The sequence below is a fragment of the Aquarana catesbeiana genome, linkage group LG04 (genome assembly GCF_042186555.1).
Source record: "Aquarana catesbeiana isolate 2022-GZ linkage group LG04, ASM4218655v1, whole genome shotgun sequence".
In the NCBI taxonomy this organism is placed as follows: domain Eukaryota; kingdom Metazoa; phylum Chordata; class Amphibia; order Anura; family Ranidae; genus Aquarana; species Aquarana catesbeiana.
The window spans coordinates 605,477,147-605,498,096 of record NC_133327.1 but is presented as its reverse complement, the minus strand read 5'-3'; the positions used below and the strand labels follow the sequence as shown (position 1 = coordinate 605,498,096).

Here is a 20,950-nt window from a genome sequence, read left to right as displayed (position 1 = left end):
AAACCAGCCCACACGATTCCTCGTTTAGAGTTGTGTGCTGCTGTACTTGCAGTCGAAATGTCTGAGCTAATCACAGATGAACTAGACACTGACTTTGATGCTGTGAAATTCTTCACTGACAGCAAGACTGTCCAAGGGTACATTTGCAGCACCACTAGGAAGTTCCATCTGTATGTCTCCAACAGAGTGAATAGAATCAGGCTATCTTCACACCCAGATCAGTGGTTCTATCTACAGAGCAAAACCCTGCAGATTATGCCACTAGACCTACTCAAGCAGCATGCCTTCAGAACTCTATATGGTTCTCAGGCCCATCCTTTCTGTACCAACCACACTGTGAGCAGATAGACACTGCTAATGTTTATCCACTCATAGAGCCTGAAGCTGACCCTGAAATCAGATCAGAAATTACGAGTTTCAGTACCAAAGCTTCTGAAGCCACACTTCACTCACATTGCTTTAATAGATTTTCTTGCTGGAAGATATTAGTTAAGACCCTAGCCAGACTCATCCATGTCGCTAAAACCTTCCGGAGAGAAACCAATAGCGATCAGGTCAGGAGGTGGAAAAGTTTCTATGAACGGGTCAATCTAGTAGAACTTGCGCAGGCAAAGTCTGTTATAATTTCTTCTGTTCAAAACAAACATTTCCAGAAGGAAATTGACTGCATCAAAAAAAACAAAAGACATTCCCAAAACAAAGCCGTCTTAGGAGGCTTAGCCCCTTTTTAGACAAGAATGGGTTGTTGAGAGTAGGTGGACGTTTGTCTCTTGCTGAACTTTCAGAAGAAGAGAAACAGCCTGTCATTATACCTTATGATCACCACGTTGCGACACTGCTTGTTAGGTACCATCATGAACAAGTAGTTCACCAAGGGCGACACATCACAGAAGGTGCAATTAGATCCGCAGGTCTCTGGATTCTTGGTGGCAAACGCTTGGTATCAGCTGTTATACACAAATGTGTCATCTGTCGCAAACCGCGAGGAAAATTACAAAGTCAAAAGATGGCAGAGCTACCAGAGGACAGAGTAATTGCTCAACCACCTTTCACCAATGTGGGCCTAGATGTATTTGGTCCATGGTCTGTTTTAACCCGTCGCACTAGAGGAGGTAGCGCGGACAGTAAACGATGGGCAGTCCTTTTCACTTGTTTGTCCACCCGAGCTGTACACATAGAGCTACTTGAAGCCATGTCAACATCAAGCTTTATTAATGCCTTGAGGAGATTCTTCTCAATTCGTGGCCCAGCAAAACTGCTCCGTTCTGACAGAGGGACAAACTTTGTGGGAGCCTGCAAAGAACTCAACATTTGTGACAGCGAATCACAATTGCAAGACTTTCTCCAAGACAGAGGATGTACATGGGTCTTTAATCCTCCACACTCCTCACATATGGGTGGTGTCTGGGAGAGACTTATGGGTATTGCCAGGCGAATCTTGGACGCTATGTTGCTACAAACCAAACCTGCTCACTTGACCTATGAGACTTTAAGCACCTTTATGGCAGAGGTTACGGCTATTATGAATGCCAGGCCTATAGTTCCTGTGTCCTCAGACCCAGATACACCTATGGTCCTTACCCCAGCAATGTTATTGACTCAAAAGGTGAACTCTTTGTCTGCTCCATCTGGGACCATAAGTACAACACAAGTTCATGCGAAACAATGGAAGCAAGAACAATGCTTGGCAGACACCTTTTGGAAAAGATGGAAGAGAGAGTATCTGTCAAATCTGCAACGCCGTAGGAAATGGACTGAGGATCGCCCAAACGTAAAAGTGGGTGATGTTGTTCTGTTGAAGGACAGCCAAGAGGGCAGGAACGAGTGGCCCATAGGACTTATTGTCAATACTCTACCAAGCAGGGATGGCGAGGTTAGAAAGGTGGAGGTCAAAACTGTAAAAAATGAGACCACCAGAATTTATCTCAGACCTATAACTGACATTATAGTTTTGATCTCGGACTAGCTAGGATTCAGTTTTCCTGTTTATATGTTTTTTTGGCATAGCAGTAGTTATTTAGGTAATGACATAATAAATTATGCCAGACAGGGAGTGTTCTGCCCATATTGTTCATAATAATATGTGCTATGTACTCTTACAGTTTATACTGTAATGTTAGTTTATATTGTTGCCATCTAGTGGTCAGAGATGGTTATTACTTTGCCAGAGCTTGAAGGAAGTAGGATTCTCCTCATAGTAAAAGGCAGTAACCTTTAACCTGGAACTGTATTTCCTTCATTTCATTACTGCTCCTGGATCTAACAGACTGCATGTAGAAGAGCTCTTAAACCATTCCTGGACTAATGATGGAATTGTCTGTGAGTACTCTCACTGATAGAGTGAGGCTGCTGTACAATATTTAATGTACTGACACATATGTTTTGTTTATGCTTATGTTGTAGTTTTACAAAGTTAATCGGGATAAAGAATACATACAGATCTGATGTCTCACGTTCAACAGTTCAATAACGCGAAGCAGAACAATAGGCTTTCCTATCATTTGAGCCCAGTCTTGCCACAAAGAGTTAATCCAGCTCTGAACAATCCTCTTTTATTGTTCAGTGAGATAAAACTTGACAAACAGAGAAAAACCCACCACCACGGTAACAAACGGCCTCTCACCTGATGTAGTGGACCCTTTGATTATAGAGGGTCAAAACCGCCTTTATCATAAACCAATGAATATGCAGCACATCAGTCAAGGACCAGGTACAGGACACTCCAATACAGCCATATGAAATAAAAATGGCAAAAGGATAGTGCTCTCCGTTTGGTAAAAGCTTTATTTATTATGTAAAATTACATAATAAATAAAGCTTTTACCAAACGGAGAGCACTATCCTTTTGCCATTTTTATTTATATTATATATTAGTCCTTGACTGATGTGCTGCATATTCATTGGTTTATGATAAAGGCGGTTTTGACCCTCTATAATCAAAGGGTCCACTACATCAGGTGAGAGGCCATTTGTTACCGTGGTGGTGGGCTCCTGGAATCACCGTTTTTGAAGCATGCCTTTTGCCACACTTTGAAGATTCTTGTGGACCGGATATATGGACTGATTATTTACACACTGTGGTGGAATGTATTGTGCTTTTAGTCCTTTCATATTATCCATTTACTAGCGCTGCACTTTCGGTTTTGTTATGTCTACTGAGGGATTTGAATTTTGACCCTGGTGTTCAGCTGCTGCTCTTTTTTATATACTATTTCGCGCTGATTCATTTTTTTTTATTCTCAAACAGAGAAAAACGTTGTCAAATCCTCCCCCTTGCTGTGAGTGACAGGTGATTTACATCTCGTGCACTAGCCTAAGACATGCTTTATTTTTAAATTCCCTCCCCCACTCCTTTCTTCAGCAGCTCTGCAAGGATTGGCTGTTCCACACCTCAGCATGATTTGGCATGCTGAAGTCATGTGGTTACTTTCCTGTCTTTTCACTGGATGTTAGAGATCTAGCAGAAGTTCAGTGTTAGAAATACACAGGAGAAATGCATATTGACAAGGGGAGTGTAGAGGTGGGCGGGGAGTCCACTGACATCACGACTCCACCACTCCACCCACGGACCTCCAGACAACAGACCCACCCACAGAATCTGCAGGTTTTCGGGTCTCATAACAGACAGAGGGGAGACATTTGACAGGTAAAGATACATGCAGGAGGCATGTATATCCTTATAAATAACCCCTATGGCAGTAGTTTAGAAAGGATGACATTTGGTTTACATTCACTTTAACAAAATAAAGGAAGACATTACAGTTGCATTACAATTTGGTACAAGAGGAATCAGAGGGACCTGCTCATTAGAGCTTACAATCTAAAAAGCAAATTGGATGCCTTTTGAACTGCATCCAATTTTCATGACATGTGAATCAAACCGGCTTTCTATGCAGCTGGTTCACATATATTAATGGGGTGGGCAACTACATGGCAAATGAGTTTTAATTTAGAAAAATGTAAAATAATGCATTTGGGTGGCAAAAATATGGATGCAATCTATACACTGGGGGGAGAAACTCTGGGGGAATCTAGGATGGAAAAGGACCTGGAGGTCCTAGTAAACGATAGGCTCAGCAAATGGCATGCAAAGCCAAGCTGCTGCTAACAAAGCAAACAGAATATTGGCATGCATTAAAAAAAGGGATTAACTCCACAGATAAAGTGATAAATCTCTCACTCTAAAAGAGTATGGTCCGGCCTCACCTGCAGTATGCTGTCCAGTTTTGGGCACCAGTCCTCAGGAAGGATGTACTGGAAAAGTAGCGAGTACAAAGAAGGACAAACAAAGCTAATAAAGGGTCTGGAGGATATTGCACTGTGCAAAATTATAAAACGCAACACTTGTGTTTGCCCTTATTTATCATGTGCTGAACTCAAAGATATACAACTTTTTCTATGTACACAAAAGGCCTATTTCTATCGAATATTGTTCACAAATCTGTCTAAATCTGTGTTAGTGAGCACTTCTCCTTTGCCGAGATAATCCATCCACCTCACAAGTGTGGCATATCAAGATGCCGATTAGACAGCATGATTATTGCACAGACGTGCCTTAGGCTGGCCACAATAAAAAGGCCACTCTAAAATGTGCAGTTTTACTATATTGGGGGGTCCGAGGGATCCAAAAACCAGTCAGTATCTGGTGTGACCACCATTTGCCTCACGCAGTGCACCATATCTCCTTCGCATAGAGTTGATCAGGTTGTTGATTGTGGTCTGTGGAATGTTGGTCCTTTGCGCTTCAATGGCTGTTCGAAGTTGCTGGATATTGGCAGGAACTGGAACACGCTGTTGTATACGCTGATCCAGAGCATCCCAAACATGCTCAATGGGTGACATGTCCAGTGAGTATGCTGACCATGCAAGAACTGAGATGTTTTCAGCTTTCAGGAATTGTGTACAGATCCTTGCAACATGGGGCCGTGCATTATCATGCTGCAACATGAGGTGATGGTTGTGAATGAATGGCACAACAATGGGCCTCAGGATCTCGTGGTAGCTCTATGCATTCGAAATGCCATCAATAAAACGCACCTGTGTTCATTGTCCATCGCATACGCCTGCACATACCATAACCCCACCGCCACTATGGGCCACTTGATCCACAACGTTGACATCAGCAAACCACTCACCCACACAACGCCATACACGCTGTCTGCCATCTGCCTGTAGAGTGAAAACTGGATTAATCCGTGAAGAGAACACCTCTCCAAAGTGCCAGATGCCATCGAATATGAGCATTTGCCCACTTAAGTCGGTTACGATGACGAACTGCAGTCCAGTTAAGACCCCAATGAGGACGACGAGCATGCAGATGAGCTTCCCTGAGACGGTTTCTGACAATTTGTGCAGAAATTCTTTGGTTATGCAACCCGATCGTTATGAGGCCGGTTGGATGTACTGCCAAATTCTCTGAAATACCTTTGGAGATGGCTTATGGTAGAGAAATGAACGTTCAATTCAAGGGCAACTGCTCTGGTGGACATTCCTGCAGTCAGCATGCCAATTGCACGCTTCCTCAAAACTTGCGACATCTGTGGCATTGTGGCCAGCTTAAGGCACACCTGTGCAATAATCATGCTGTCTACTCAGCATCTTGATATGCCACAACTGTGAGTTGGATGGATTATCTTGACAAAGGAGACGTGCTCACCAACACACATTTGTGAACAATATTTGAGAGAAATAGGCCTTTTGTGTACGTAAAGTCGTAGATCTTTAAGTTCAGCTCATAAATAGGGGCAAACACAAAAGTGCTGCGTTTATAATTTTGCTCAGTGTAGTTATTAAGAAAGGTTGCGAGCTCTGAACTTATTCTCTCTAGAGAAGAGACGCTTGAGAGGGGATATGATTTCAATTTACAAATACCGTACTGGTGACTCTACAATAGGGATAAAACTTTTTTGCAGAAGGGAGTTTAACAAGAGTTTAACTCACTAAAATTAGAAGAAAAGAGGTTTAACCTTAAACTGCGTAGAGGGTTCTTTACTGTAAGAGCAGCAAGGATGTGGAATCCCCATCCACAGGTGGTGGTTTCAGTGGGGTGCATCGATAGTTTCAAAAAAACGAATGGATAAGCACCTGAACGACCACAACATAGAGGGATATACAATGTAATACTGACACATAATCACACACATAGGGTGGACTTGATGGACTTGTGCCTTTTTTCAACCTCACCTACTATGTAACTATGTAATAAGCGGTGCAGCCGCAGTGCAAATTTGCTGGGAATTTAAAGAGAGTCCTGTGCGTATTCTGAGCACTGCAGTGCGATTCAGGTATGTATTCCAGGCTCATTGCCTTCTATGGAAACGCACCTGATTTGTGCATCTCATCAGTTTTGAAAACAAATTTGAACAGAAAATCCGAGCATGCAGACTGGCAGACCAGGAAAGGGGGGAGGGGGGGGACGAGCGAGCGCCCCGAGCCCCTTCCTGAATCATACCAGGCCACATGCCCTCAACACAAGCCCCCTGTCCACAGACCCCCACAACCACCGGCCAGGGTTGTGGGGCAGAGCCCCCCCTCCACTCCAAAAGCACCTTGTCCCCATGTTGATGGGGATAAGGGCCTCTTCACCACAACCCTGGCCGGTGGTTGTGGGGGTCTGCAGGCAGGGGACTTACCGGAATCCCACCCCCCCATGTGAATGAGTATGGGGTACATTGCCCCCTCACTCATTGACCAAAAAAAAAGTGTCAAAAAAATTAAAAACACAAATACAGTTTTTGACAGTTCCTTTATTAAAATGTCCCCCCGGAGTAGATCCAATGTCAGTGACGACACCCGCCACCCCCACCAACCCCTAAAAAAAAAAAAAAAAAAAGTCCACATGCACCAAAGGCTCCTGCTGTCTGCCAGCTCTTAAATAGCAAAGGGGCAGGACCACCCAGCGACTTCACCAGGTGACCCCGCTTCCTTGTGCCATCAGCAACCCTGGCCCAGCATGCACCGGTTAATGATGTCACAAGGGGCGGTGCCATCCGATGACCCAGAGCCCCCCTGTATTCACTCGTCCCCCATCTGGGTCTGGATTTGGGGGGTCCCCACGCAAAGAAAATCCCCCCCCCCCCCAATTTTGGCATGGGGTTCCCCTTAAAATCCGTACCAGACCCGAAAGGGCCTAGTATGGATTGGGTGGGACCCCCACATTGTTTTTTCACAATTTTTTATTGCTGGCAATTTTTTTTTCTTTATTACATTTAGCTGTGATGATGAGTCATCCGTAATCAAGGATTAGGCGGTCGGTTCCCAGCCCCCTCCTTAACAACCAGCTAATTTTAAAGATAAAATCAGCTCCAAAAATTTGCATCTGAAAAGCATCTAAATCTCAGCTGAACTGCTGAACAGCTGCTTTTAAAAAATTTACAATGAAAACTGAGGGGAAATTCGCACCAGACGTGTGAACCTAGCCTAAAAGTCCAGCTCTAATAATAATTATTATTAAGGCCAGCTTAAGCTTGGTAAATAATGGCTCTGGTGTTTTATTAATCTGACCACTTATAACACAATCAGAATAAGAGGTCATCTATCTCTCTTATACAGTTGTCACGGTAACAGGTTTTCCACGTGGAAGACTTGGGTCCCTAGTGCCAACCTGAGTCCCTTTGGAACTTTTGGTGCAGTCCTCGTAAATTACCTTCATACATTAATCTGTATTTCTTTTTTTGCCCTGTAAATAGCAGTGATCGCTAGCAGTCTCTAATAATGTGTCTCCAGTCTTTGACAACTTTCTGAGGCATGTCCCCAGTTTCCAACAACTATTATAGCATAATCACATTCTCCAACAAGTCCTATAGCATGTTGGCAGTCTTTAACCATCCCCTGTTGCATGGCTGCAGTGTCCCATGGCTTTTTGTAACATTAAATTATTGAATATTATGTGTGGCCCTTGGGGGTTGTCAGGGGCTGCACAGAAAGTTGACCACAACCGACTTAGATTATGTACCTCTTATTCTGGTGACAACGCTAAAATGTTATATTCCACCTCACTTTTGGTCTTGCTGACAGTAGTAAATCTGACCCAAACTGGAGCACTCAGAATCTGGTGCAGTTGTGCATAATAGCCAATCAGCTTCTAATTTCAGTTCAATTAATCTTTTCCAATAAAACCTGGAAGCTGGTTGTTTACTATGCAGAGCTGTGCCAGATTTTGAGTGCACTAGTTTTAGTAAATCTCCCCCACGGAGTGCCCAGGAACACAGAAAGCAATAAAAGCTTGACAGGGGGCCAAACTCTTGTCTATTCTATCCATAACTAAAAAAAAAAAAAAAAAAAAAAAAATAGCTTTTTGAGGTTGTTTTTATGAACCTGCATTGAGTAAACTATAGAGCTGCATGATTCTTGCCAAAATAAGAATTACCATTTTTTGCTTCGAAGATTCTCTCATGATTCTTGTCGTGAAACATCTCTCACATTATACAAAAAAAAAATAATAGGCTAACGTTACTGTTTAGTTTTTTTTTTAATTCATTGCATTTGAAAGACCTCTGCGCAAATACAGTGTGACATAAAATATTGCATCAATCACCATTTTATATTCAAGGGTCTCTGCTAAAAAAAACATATATAATGTTTGGGGGTTCTAAGTAATTTTCTAGCAAAAAAATACTGATTTTAACTTGAAACCAACAAGTGTCAGAAAAAGGTTTAGTCTTTAAGTAGTTAAACTTCCCTTATTTACAGACCGAAGTTCATTCGTTTGATATAATAAAGAATAAAACCTTACAATGTTTATAGTTAGCTCAGCGAGGAATGGTGTGATACTTGGCAGACTGCCTGTTTTGTTTGTTTTTTGACAGCTGTTGGCTTGAGCAGAGAATTCTCAGCATAGAAAAAAAATTGGGAAAATGCTTTGTTAAGATCGCGAGGGGGAAAAAAAAATCCTGATTTTTAACGATTAATCGTGCAGCTCTAGTAAATTCTTAGGCAGATCTAAATAAAATAATAATATCTCATGTATTTATAATTAAAGAATAATAAAATGTATTGTTAAATGCAGCCAGAGGTCAGTAGCACTCAGACTGGGAGAGGAAGGAGCAGTGCTGTGGGCCAATCTGATGTCTCAGTGTTCATGCTTTGACAAAAAAAATAAGTATTTTATTTTAAAGGGTAAGGAACATTCTGATCACTTCAGAGAACCATTACGGAACAATTTTCAGATTATGTTCCACCATTGTGTATTCAACATTAGAGAGCTTGTACTCCTGTTTCTGTTGTTGTCTGAACATGACTTGGCACCAGGATAAAAAAAAAAAAAAAATTATACTTATTAGCAGAAATCAAGGCAGTCAGGCGTGACGCCTACCTGAGTGAAGTTGATGGTAAAGATGGCGTGCGATCGACTGCTCACATCATTCATTCCGGTGGCAGCTGTGGTCCTGTTAATGTTCCCGGCATCCATTAACTCCTCCACGTCACTGTAATTCTGAACTAAGTGCTTTGACAAGTCTGCAAATATGACAGTAAAATGGAAAATGCAATAGTCAACATCTACACGATTCTGTAATGTTTATGCTTTAATCAGAACCAAACTTGTGTGACTGGCATATCTTATATGTGTTCTCGACTACTATCCACCAAAACATCAAGGACAAAAATGACTGGGAGCGAGCCAAATAAAATGGCACAAGCTGCCCCAACTGGCTCACTCACACTAACTGCATTGCCATGCTCTATGTTTCATATACCAACATAGGAAAAATGCATGGGCATGAAAAAAAAAAAAAAAAAAAAAACACGGTTTTAACAGGGACATTTCCAACCAATCACTGAGTAGCACTATAAATATGTTGGGAAAAAACTGGGTTGCATTCTGGTTCTCTAGACCAATACAAATAAAAATCTTTCAAAAACAGCATTATAAGTTGATTGTACAAATGTCCTTTAGGCGAACCACACACACACACACATTACAATCTGGCTGTACAATCTCCCTTAGATCTACCAAAAATTGTGTAGTGCAGGGGTCTCCAAACCTTTTAAACAAAGAGCCAGCTTACTGTCCTTCAGACTCTAGGGGGGCTGGATTGTGGCCATTGGCAGTAAAAAAAAAAAAACTTCCTGGTAACAGTGGAAGTAAACAGTGGCTCAAATTGGTGGTCAAGAAGAGTGAAACGATTACACAGCTCCTGTTGTCAATAGAAGTGTCACACCAATGGTATTAGTGGGGAATAGCCCCCCATCATTGGTATTAGGAGGAGCAATGCCCCCCCCCCGTCATTAATATTAGTAGAAGGAATAGTCCGAGGAATAGTGCTCCATCATTGGAAGGAATAGTGCCCCATCATTGGTAGTAGCGGGAGGAATAGTGCCCCATCATGGGTGTTAGTGGGAGGAATAATACCCCATCACTGGTATTAGTAGGAGGAATAGTGTTCCATCATTGGCATCAGTGGAAGGAATAGTGCCCCATCATTGATATTAGCGGGAGGAATAGTGCCCCATCACTGGTAGTAGCGGGAGGAATAATACCCCATCACTGGTATTAGTAGGAGGAATAGTGTTCCATCATTGGGATTAGTGGGGGGGGGAATAGTGCCCATCATGGGTATTAGTGGGAGGAATAATACCCTATCATTGGTATTAGTAGGGGGAATAGTGCTACATCATGGGTATTAGTGGGAGGAATAGTGCCCCATCATTGGTATTAGTGGGAGAAATAGTGCCCCATCATTGGTATTAGTGGGAGAAATAGTGCCCCATCATTGGTATTAGCGGGAGAAATAGTGCCCCATCATTGGTATTAGCAGGAGAAATAGTGCCCCATCATTGGTATTAGCAGGAGAAATAGTGCCCCATCATTGGTATTAGCGGGAAGCATAGTGCCCCATCATTGGTATTAGCAGGAAGAATAGTGCCCCATCATTGGTATTAGCGGGAGGAATAGTGCCCCATCATGGGTATTAGCGGGAGGAATAGTGCCCCATCATGGGTATTAGCGGGAGGAATAGTGCCCCATCATGTGTATTAGCGGGAGGAATAGTGCCCCATCATTGGTATTAGTAGGAGGAATAGTGTCCATCATTGGTATTAGTGGGGGGAATAGTGCCCCATCATGGGTATTAGTGGGGGGAATAGTGCCCCATCATGGGTGTTAGTGGGAGGAATAATACCCCATCATTGGTATTAGTAGGAGGAATAGTGTCCATCATTGGTATTAGTGGGGGGGGGGAATAGTGCCCATCATGGGTATTAGTGGGGGGAATAGTGCCCCATCATGGGTATTAGTGGGAGGAATAATACCCCATCATTGGTATTAGTAGGAGGAATAGTGTCCATCATTGGTATTAGTGGGGGGAATAGTGCCCCATCATGGGTATTAGTGGGGGGAATAGTGCCCCATCATGAGTATTAGTGAGAGAAATAGTGCTCTATCATATGTGTTTGTGGGAGGAAAATGTGCCGGATGTGTTCCAATAGTGACACACACTCACTTCATGTTGATTAAAGAAGGGCCATTTTCTTAATATGTGTGAAACGTACTACAAATTTATTTTAAGCAGAAACAAATTGCTGTTCTGCAGCTCAGGGCACATCTGAAAGAGTAGGACATGTTCCATTTTTGTGTGTGAACATGTGTTAAGCAGACACATAGAAATGAACAGGAACATCATGTGTTTGTCTTTGGAGCCTCAACATCAAAAACACATAAAACAAATATGTGCTTTGCCTATGAAGAACAAAGCAACAAATTTGCTTTCATGCCCCTTCCCCAGCAGTATAAAGTCATTTCCCCTTGGACTTGCTTTAAAGCTCAACTGCACATAGAGTTTAAAAACAAATTATTGCAGCTAGTTATTCATGAATACATTTACATTTTTTTTAATGTAGTTTATTTTAAAACAAGTGTTAGTACATGAATTTGACGTATTACAGACAATATAGCAACACTCAGACTGGGAAAGGGAGAGACAACGGGGAGCCAAACAAGCTCTCTCAAACTCATAGGATCAAAAACAGAGCTTCTGCTCCTACACGCAAACCAAAATTCCAAAACTAAGACCCCATGGACACCGCCCACCATCTTTGGAGAGACCATCTCTCCAAGCACCAAAGCCAAGAGTCTCGGAGTCATTTTTGACTCAGAAATGACAATGGATGCACAAATAGGATCAGTAGTCAGCGGATCTCACCATCTCCTCCGCCTGCTATGTAGACTCATCCCCTTCATCCCAGAAGAGGACAAAGCAGCAGTAGTTGGAACAATCATCAATTCCCGACTCGACTACGCAAACTCCCTCTACATAGGACTACCCCAATATCAGCTTGCGCGCTTACAACGCATCCAAAACATGGCGGCAAGACTGTTAACAGGAAAAAAACCCTGGGAATCCATATCCCCTTCACTGAGGAGCCTACATTGGCTAACCGTAAAGAATCAAATCACTTTCAAGACCCTCTGCCTCACCCACAAATGTATACAAGGAAACACTCCTCAATACCTATGCGAGAAAATAAAACGCTACACACCCAATCACAGTCTTCGATCTCCTAACCAAAACCTCCTCCTTATTCCAAAACCCCGCTACAAAACAAAGGGAGAACGAAGATTTGCAGTCCAAGGACCATGTCTATGGAACGCTCTACCTACTCACATTCGCATGGAAGAAAACCATCTGGCCTTCAGAAAGAAGCTCAAGACCTACCTCTTCTAAGAAGCTGGACAACACAGGACGGATCCAGCGCTTTGAGGCAATTCAGTTCGCATTTGCAGCGCTATACAAATCATTCATTCATTCATTCATTCATTCATTCAGTGTGCTGCATTGACAAGAAACATCTTTATAGGAGGAAAGAGCAGAAGGATGAGCTCATCAGTCAGCAGCTGCTATTCAACAGTCCAATCAGGAGGCTGGGGGTGGAGGAAGAACTCCACTGTGTTTCTTAAAGAATAATTCTAGGCATCAGCATGTTAGACTTTTTTTTTTTTTACTTTCTCTGTTGGTTGAACTGAATGGACTTCATCTTGATAAAAGTGGTCTCTTTGGCAGATTCACAGCAAGATCACTTTTATCAGCAGCGGGAGAGGGTCCCCCGCGGCGATCGGATGCTGTACCTTTCTTGGCATGGAGGCAAGTGAGGGGAAGATGGCCCAAACCCATCTCCATGACATTGCAGGGCGGAAGCAACGTCAAAACGTCACTTTTTTTTTTTAATCGCATTTTAGTGTAAATCTGAGATCTTTTTGACCCCAGATCTCATATTTAAGAGATCCTGTCTTGCTTTTTTATATTACAAGGGATGTTTACATTCCTTGTAATAGGAATAAAAGTGAAACAATTTTTTTTTTAAAAAAACAGTGTAAAATTAAAAAATAAAAAGGTAAAAGAAATAAGAAAAATAATTTTTTTTAAATTGTGCCCCGTCCCACCGAGCTCGCGTGCACAAGCGAACACATACGCGAGTAACGCCCGCATATGAAAACAGTGTTCAAACCACGCGTGAGGTACGTGATCGGTAGAGCGAGAGCAATAATTCTAGCCCTCCACTGTATCTCAAAACATGCAACCTGTAGAATTTTTTAAACATCACCTATGGAGATTTTTAAGGGTAAAAGTTTGTTGGGTATCAATTTATTCGGCGTAACACTATCTTTCACAAGGCTAACTTTACTGTTGTCTTTTTTTAATTAAAAAAAGTGTATTTTTTTCACAAAAAAAGTGCGCTTGTAAGACCACTGTACAAATACAGTGTGACAGAAAGTATTGCAACAACCGCCATTTTATTCTTTAGGGTGTTAGAAAAAAAAATGTATAATGTTTGGGGGTTCTAAGTAATTTTCTAGCAAAAAAAAACCTGTTTTTAACTTGTAAACAACACATCTAAAAAAGAGGCTCCGTCCTTAAGTGGTTAATGAGCTGACCAAGGATTAAGCCAAGATAAAATTTGCCAGTCATCAAAGTATCTGCCAGGATAGAAATAAAAGCTACTCGGTTGATACCATGTCCCCAAAGCTACTTAAAATGCTAATAGTTCTTGTTTGTCTGGAGGATATCTGTAAGTTTCACAACATGCTTCCCAGTATAATGGTTTTCCCAAATAATCTGCTACCTCAGGGTGGGTATAAAAAAATGGATATTCAAAAACAGAAACCGTACCTTTTAGAAACCAAAATCATAATTCATCTTTCTAACTACAACACCCTGGAATCTGATTGGGTGGCATGGATACAGATTTCAGCAGAATTATAGTGCTTTGTATTGTATTCCCTGTAATAACACAGGCTGGCTCTGCATTATATGAATTTACGATTCAATTTAATGGTTTGCTGAAATTGAAATTACAGAAAAACTCCCCCCCAATAGTACAAATTTAAATAAATAAAGCCAGTTTTCCATAGAGCTGGCTGTGGACCAGGTGGTCCCTGGCCATCTCTATGACCCTCGGAGGCCAGAAGCCATTTCATGACGTCACTTCCAGCTCTGGCAGATGTAAAGTCATTTTTTTTGCTGGAAAGCCTGAGATCGATTTTTTTTTTTTTTTTTTTTTGTGGGATCTCAGGCTTTTCAGCATAAAAAGGAGGGCTTGTGGGGACCTATAGACCCCAGATCTCTCTATAAAGAGGACCTGTCATGCCCTATTCCTATTACAAGGGATGTTTACATTCCTTGTAATAAGAATAAAAGTGATCAAAAAATTCAAGCAAAAGTGTAAAAAATAATAATAATTTTAAAGCGCCCCCATCCCCTCGAATGCACATGTAGGTCGTGCCCGCATATGTAAACGGCGTTCCAACCACACATGCGATCATTAGAGCGACAGCAATATTTCTTGCACTAGACCCTCTCTGTAACTCTAAACTGGTAACCTGTAAAAAAAAATTTAAGAGAGTCGCCTATGGAGATTTTTAAGCACTGTAGTTTGGTGCCATTCCACGAGTGTGTGCAATTATAAAGTTTAAAGTTTTTGGTATCTATTTACTCGGCGTAACATCATCTTTTTTATTTCACCTACAAATTGGGTTATCTATTGTGTTTTCTTGCATTAAAATTCAGTAAAGTGTTATTTCCCCAAAAAATTTGTTTGAAAAATTGCTGCTAAAATACCGTGTGACATAAAAATTTGCAATCACTGCCATTTTAACCCCTAGGGTCTCTGGTAAAAAAAAAAAAAATGATGATTTTTACATGTAGAAGAGAAATGCCAGAATTTGCTTGGGTGGCAAGTGGTTAATTTGCAGAGAATTCCTGTTTTGGTAATGAACAGGAAGTGAAGGTAAATTTCCTGACTGTGACACAGATGGAAAAAAGAAAAAAAAAATTGACAGGGGTATAACCCTCCATTACTCTATCCAAAATGGGGGGGGGGGGGAGGTTTTGCCTGTAGTTCTACTTTAATGTAAGTAACAGATTTATTAACCCTTTCATGACTAAGCCTTTTTTCTGACATTTGTTGCGTACAAGTTAAAATCCATATTTTTTGCTAGAAAATTACTTAGAACCCCCAAACATACATACATACATACACATATCAGCAGAGACCCTAGGGAATAAAATGGCAATTGTTGCAATATTTTATTTCACATGGTATTTGCACAGCGGTCTTTCAAACGCATTGTTTGGGCGAAAAATAAACACTTTCATGAATTAAAAAGAAACAAAAAACAGTAAAGCTAGCCCATTTTTTTGTTGTTGTATAATGTGAAAGATTATGTTATGGCGAGTAAATAGATATCTAACATGTAATGTTTTGAAATTGCACACACTCGTGGAATGGCGACAAACGATGGTACTTAAACATCTCCAGAGGCGACACTTTAAAAATTTCTACAAAGACAGGGCGCTTTATTTTTTTTTTTTTTATAATCTCTTTACATTTTTTTTTTTTTCTGATCATTTTATTGCTGTCACAAGGAATGTAACATCCCTTGTGACAGTAATAGGCAGCGACAGGTACTCTTTATGGAGAAGTCTGGGGGTCTATAAGACCTCAAATCCCTCCTTTGTACTTAAAAGCAATCAAATACGTAGATTTTCATTTTCTTAAATTCGGCGCCTTTGAGTCTTCTGTAAACTGGAAGTGATGTCATGTCATTTTTGTAGCAAGCACTGAATCCTTAAAAAGAGGGGAGGGACCTCTGTGTTCCATGATGCACTCAAAGAAAAGGATTTTACAGGTAAGTATGATGAAAAAAATTGAAGTTACGTACCGGTAACGTCTTTTCCAGTAGTCTTTCAGGACAGCCACCATGAGAGATAGTCTCCTCCTCTTCCTCTAGGAAACACTGCGCCAGCCCATAAATTCTTACTTCCCCCTGCCAGACCTCAGTTTATTCCAAGATTACCTCCGGCCAGCTGGGGAGACACAAGAACACATTAATAACATACTATCCCATATCATTATCATGCTGCGTTCTGGCCCTTTATAAAAGACACCCCAAAGTTTCGGGTGGGTAACTAGGGCTGTCCTGAAAGACTACTGGAAAAGACGTTACGTAACTTCAATTTTCCCCTTTCGTCTTTCAGGACAGCCACCATGAGAGGATGAACGAGCACTTACCAGTTAGGGTGGGACTACAGCTTGCAATACCTTTCGCCCAAAGGCTTGCTCACTAGCCGTCACTAGGTCCACTCTGTAGTGCTTTACGAAAGTTGAGTAGCTGGACCATGTTGCAGCCCTGCATATTTGCTCTGGCGTTGCTCCAGCCTTCTCTGCCTGAGAAGCTGCCATAGCTCTGGTAGAGTGTGCCTTTATACCCATTGGGATTTCTTTCCCTGCTAATGTATAGGCCTGACAAATGGTTGTTCTGAGCCATCTGGCAATAGTGCGTCTAGACGCTTTGCATCCCTTTCTGGTCCCAGAAAACAAATAAAGAGTCTGACTTTCTAAACGTTTTGGTCAGATCTAGGTACTGAAGGATACATCTCCTTACGTCCAAAGAATGACATTTTAATTCCCTTTCCCCTGAGGGGTTGGGACAAAATGAAGGTAACACTACCTCCTGACTTCTGTGGAAACCAGAAGCCACCTTAGGCATAAATGTCGGATCAGTCTTGAAGATGATCCGATCTGGGAAAATAACGAAAAAAGGAGGTCTGACAGATAAGGCCTCAATCTCACAGACTCTCCTGGCAGTTGTCACTGCTACTAAAAAAAATGTTTTTAACGTAAGATTTTTCAGAAGACACCCTTCTAACGGTTCGAAGGGGGTTCCCGTCAGGCTCTGTAAAACTAAAGATAGGTCCCACTTGGGAAAGGGAGGGCCTTGAAACGGTCTCTGTCTAGACAGAGCCTTAAAGAATCTGACCACCCAAGGGTTGGTGGCCAGATGTTTTTCTAAATAAGCACTCTCAATTCCAACACAGCTGTGGGACTGTGTACCGCAAAAGAGCCTTCTACACACCATTCATTGAAACGTACCCAGACCTTCTTATAGATCTGGCGTGTTTCCTTCTTCCTGCTGTTGAGGAGGGTGGAGATCAATTTCTCAGAAAACCCCTTCGATCTTAATATACCCTCCTCAGTAGCCAGGCCGCTAACTGCCATTGGTGTACCTGTGGACAGAGGACTGGGCCCTGTGAGAGGAGGTCCTCTCGAGGTGGCAGGAATAAGGGAGGTTCGACCGCTAGCTGCTTGAGTACTGAGAACCAAGCCCTCTTTGGCCAATCTGGTGCTACTAGAATCAGGGACGCGTTTTCCATCTGGAACTTCCTGAGAACTGCCAGCAATAACGCCGGGGGCGGGAAGGCATATCAGATTCTGAAATGCCAGTTCTGGATCAATGCGTCAACCCCCCGTGCTCCCTCTCCTCTGTTTAGGGAGAAAAAATATGGGGCTTTTGCGTTGTTTCTTGACGCAAACAGATCTACTTCTGGAGGACCCCCTTTTTCTGAAATGAGATTGAAAACCTCCTGGTTGAGGATCCAATCGTATAACCAAAAGAGAAAAAGTCTCTCTCCTGCGCTCAAGTGTCTAGATATCCAGTGTGTGATTTAAGGCCAGCAGGCTTAGTGGTATGTGGCGTCTTGCAGCCCTCTTCAGAATGTTGGGCATTCAAAAACTACAAAGAGGAAACAAAAAGAAGAGAGGGCGCACCGACCTAGCGCATTACCACTGGTAGCGTTTATTAAAAAGTAAATAGCAAGTAACATACTCACAAACGAGCTTGAAATACAGGCATGGACATGGACTGCAAGTATGCAGTAACAGACACCAGGATAGAATGGGACCGGACATCAAGTAGATGCGGCAACGGCTAACGCGTTTCGGGGGCGAGCCCCTTTCCTCAGAGCCTAAGCGGGTGGTGACTGCTTACAGGTAAGAGCTCCTCTATATATGTGTGCATACATGCAACCTAGCCTCCCAATGATCACCAGCACCAGCCTACCATGGCCACTCCCCCCTCCCAAAGGCAAAGGGGGGAGTGGCCATGGTAGGCTGGTGCTGGTGGGGAGTGGCCATGGTAGGCTGGTGCTGGTGATCATTGGGAGGCTAGGTTGCATGTATGCACACATATATAGAGGAGCTCTTACCTGTAAGCAGTCACCACCCGCTTAGGCTCTGAGGAAAGGGGCTCGCCCCCGAAACGCGTTAGCCGTTGCCGCATCTACTTGATGTCCGGTCCCATTCTATCCTGGTGTCTGTTACTGCATACTTGCAGTCCATGTCCATGCCTGTATTTCAAGCTCGTTTGTGAGTATGTTACTTGCTATTTACTTTTTAATAAACGCTACCAGTGGTAATGCGCTAGGTCGGTGCGCCCTCTCTTCTTTTTGTTTCCTCTTTGAGGATCCAATCGCCCTCTCTCAGCTTGGTTCAGCTGAGAAAGTCTGCTATCACATTCTTTTCTCCTCTCAGGAAGACTGCTGAGAGTGAGAGAGTGTGGGTCTCGGCCCAGTTCAGAATGTCTGATGCTAAGGCCAAAAGGACTCCGCTTCTCGTGCCGCCCTGTTTACATAGGCCATGGCGGACGAGTTGTCCGTCGGCACCTGAACATGGTGGCCCTGTAGCTCCCTTTTTGAAAAACCTGAGTGCTAGCCCGATTGCCCTCAGCTCCTTCCAATTGGACGACCTTCTTAGTTCATCGTCCTCCCAGGTGCCCTGTGCTAAAAGGGAACCCAGATGCGCCCCCCCATCCTTTGCCGCTTGCGTCTGTGGTTACCACCTGAGAAACTGGGATGAACCACAGACGACCCTGCGACAAGTTTGAAACCTTCCTCCACCACCAGAGGGATCTCTTTACTTGGTGCGGAACCTGTACCAAGGTGTCCAGATCTTTCTGACTGTGATCCCACACCCTTAGGACAAAGGACTGTAAGGGACGAAAGTGCAGACCTGCCCACTGCACTGCTGGGAGGGTAGCGGTTAATAGTCCCAGGGCCGACATCAGAACTCTTATGGAGACCTGATTGCTGCACTGGAGTGCGGCCACTGCCCTGTCCAGTTTTAGTACTTTTTCTGCTGGAAGAAACATGCTCAGTAGTGTTGAGTCCAACAGATAGCCTAAGTACGTGATGCATTGTGAGGGAATCAAACTGGTTTTCTCCAAGTTCAGTAGCCACCCTAGACCTGTAAGGACCTTCTTTGTTAGTTCTAGATTTTTGACTAACTGTACTGGGCACGCTGCAAATAGGAGCAGGTCGTCCAGATATGCCATCACCGATATTCCCTGGAGCCGAAGAAAGGCCATAACTTCCGCCAAAACCTTGGTGAAGATGTGGGGCGAGGAGGATAGCCCGAATGGCAGTGCCTGAAACTGTAGATGTACCATTGTTCCACCTACGCCTACTGCTAGCCGAAGAAACCTCTGCGAAGCTTCTGCTATAGGGACGTGTAGATACGCGTCTCTTAGGGCCAGCGACACCATAAAGCAGTTGTGGGGTAGCAGGGCTCTGACTGTGAAAATTGTCTCCATACGGTATCTTCTGTATGTCACTGACCTGTTCAGGGGTTTTAAATTCAGAATCAGTCTGAATTTCCCTGTGGGTTTTTTCACTACGAAGATGTGTGAATAGAAACCCTCTCCCTCCTCTGTTTTTGGTACTCTGAGAACCACATTTTGATCTTCCAGATCCTTTAGTGCTCCCAACAGAGCCTCGGCCTTTGCCGTGCACCTGGGTAGGTGCGTGACAAGGAATCTCCGCGGGGGAGGATTTGTGAATTCGAGACAGTACCCCCTTCTTATAACCCCTAGGATAAAGTGATTGGGGGATATTGCCTCCCACTGTGGAAGGAAGGCCCCCAGTCTTCCCCCCACTGTGGTTGGGGAGTCATTGGCTTTTACGGGGCTTGTCAGGAGGGCGCCCCTCCTCTGCCCTTGCCTTTTTGACCTCAAGATCTCTTTTGCCCTTCCGGCTTTGGAGCTTCTTTACGTTTTTGTGGACAAAACCCCTTCTTTGTTTGTGCAGGTGTTTTCCGCTTAACTGGGAAGGATTTTTTCCTGTCTGCTGTGCGGTCCAAGACGGTCTCTAAACCTGGGCCGAAGAGAAGGTCTCCTGTTAAAAGGTATCCCGCACAACTTGACCTTAGAGGCGCTATCGCCTGGCCAAGTTTTTAGCCAGAGGGCTCTCCTGGCAGAATAGGCCAGAGTCGCTGATCTGGCCGACATACGGACCGATTCTGCCGAGGCATCAGCTATGTAGGCGATACCCTGCAGAATCGTAGGGAAAGAAGATAGAATGGTTTCTTTTGCCATTCCAGCTTCAATATGCTCTTGGATCTGGGAAAGCCAGTGCTCCAGGTTGCGAGCCACAACTGTGACAGCCAACTCAGGCTTTAAATTGCCAATTGTTGAGTCCCAAGTCTTTTTGAGGAGAGAATCTATTCTCTTAACCATGACATCCACCAAGGCCCCCATGTCCTCAAACGCCAGGTCCGTGTGTCTGGAAACCTGGGAGAAGGCCGCATCTAACTTGGGATTTTTATTCCAGATAGATGCAGGATCCCCTGAGAACGGAAATCTCCTCTTTAGAGATCTAGAAAAAAAAGGGCTTCCTTTCGGGGT

General features: G+C 43.3%; 1 protein-coding gene across 5 annotated transcripts in view; it reads right to left on the bottom strand.

The window, feature by feature from the left end:
- The window catches only part of KIF16B (kinesin family member 16B), a 603,866-nt gene that overhangs the window by 478,086 nt on the left and 104,830 nt on the right, over positions 1-20,950 (bottom strand). For all 5 annotated transcript variants that reach the window (XM_073628238.1, XM_073628236.1, XM_073628237.1 and 2 more), the window contains exon 7: positions 9,314-9,456. In XM_073628238.1, coding sequence (XP_073484339.1) covers positions 9,314-9,456 — 143 coding nt within the window. The remainder of the gene's footprint in view (positions 1-9,313; positions 9,457-20,950) is intronic.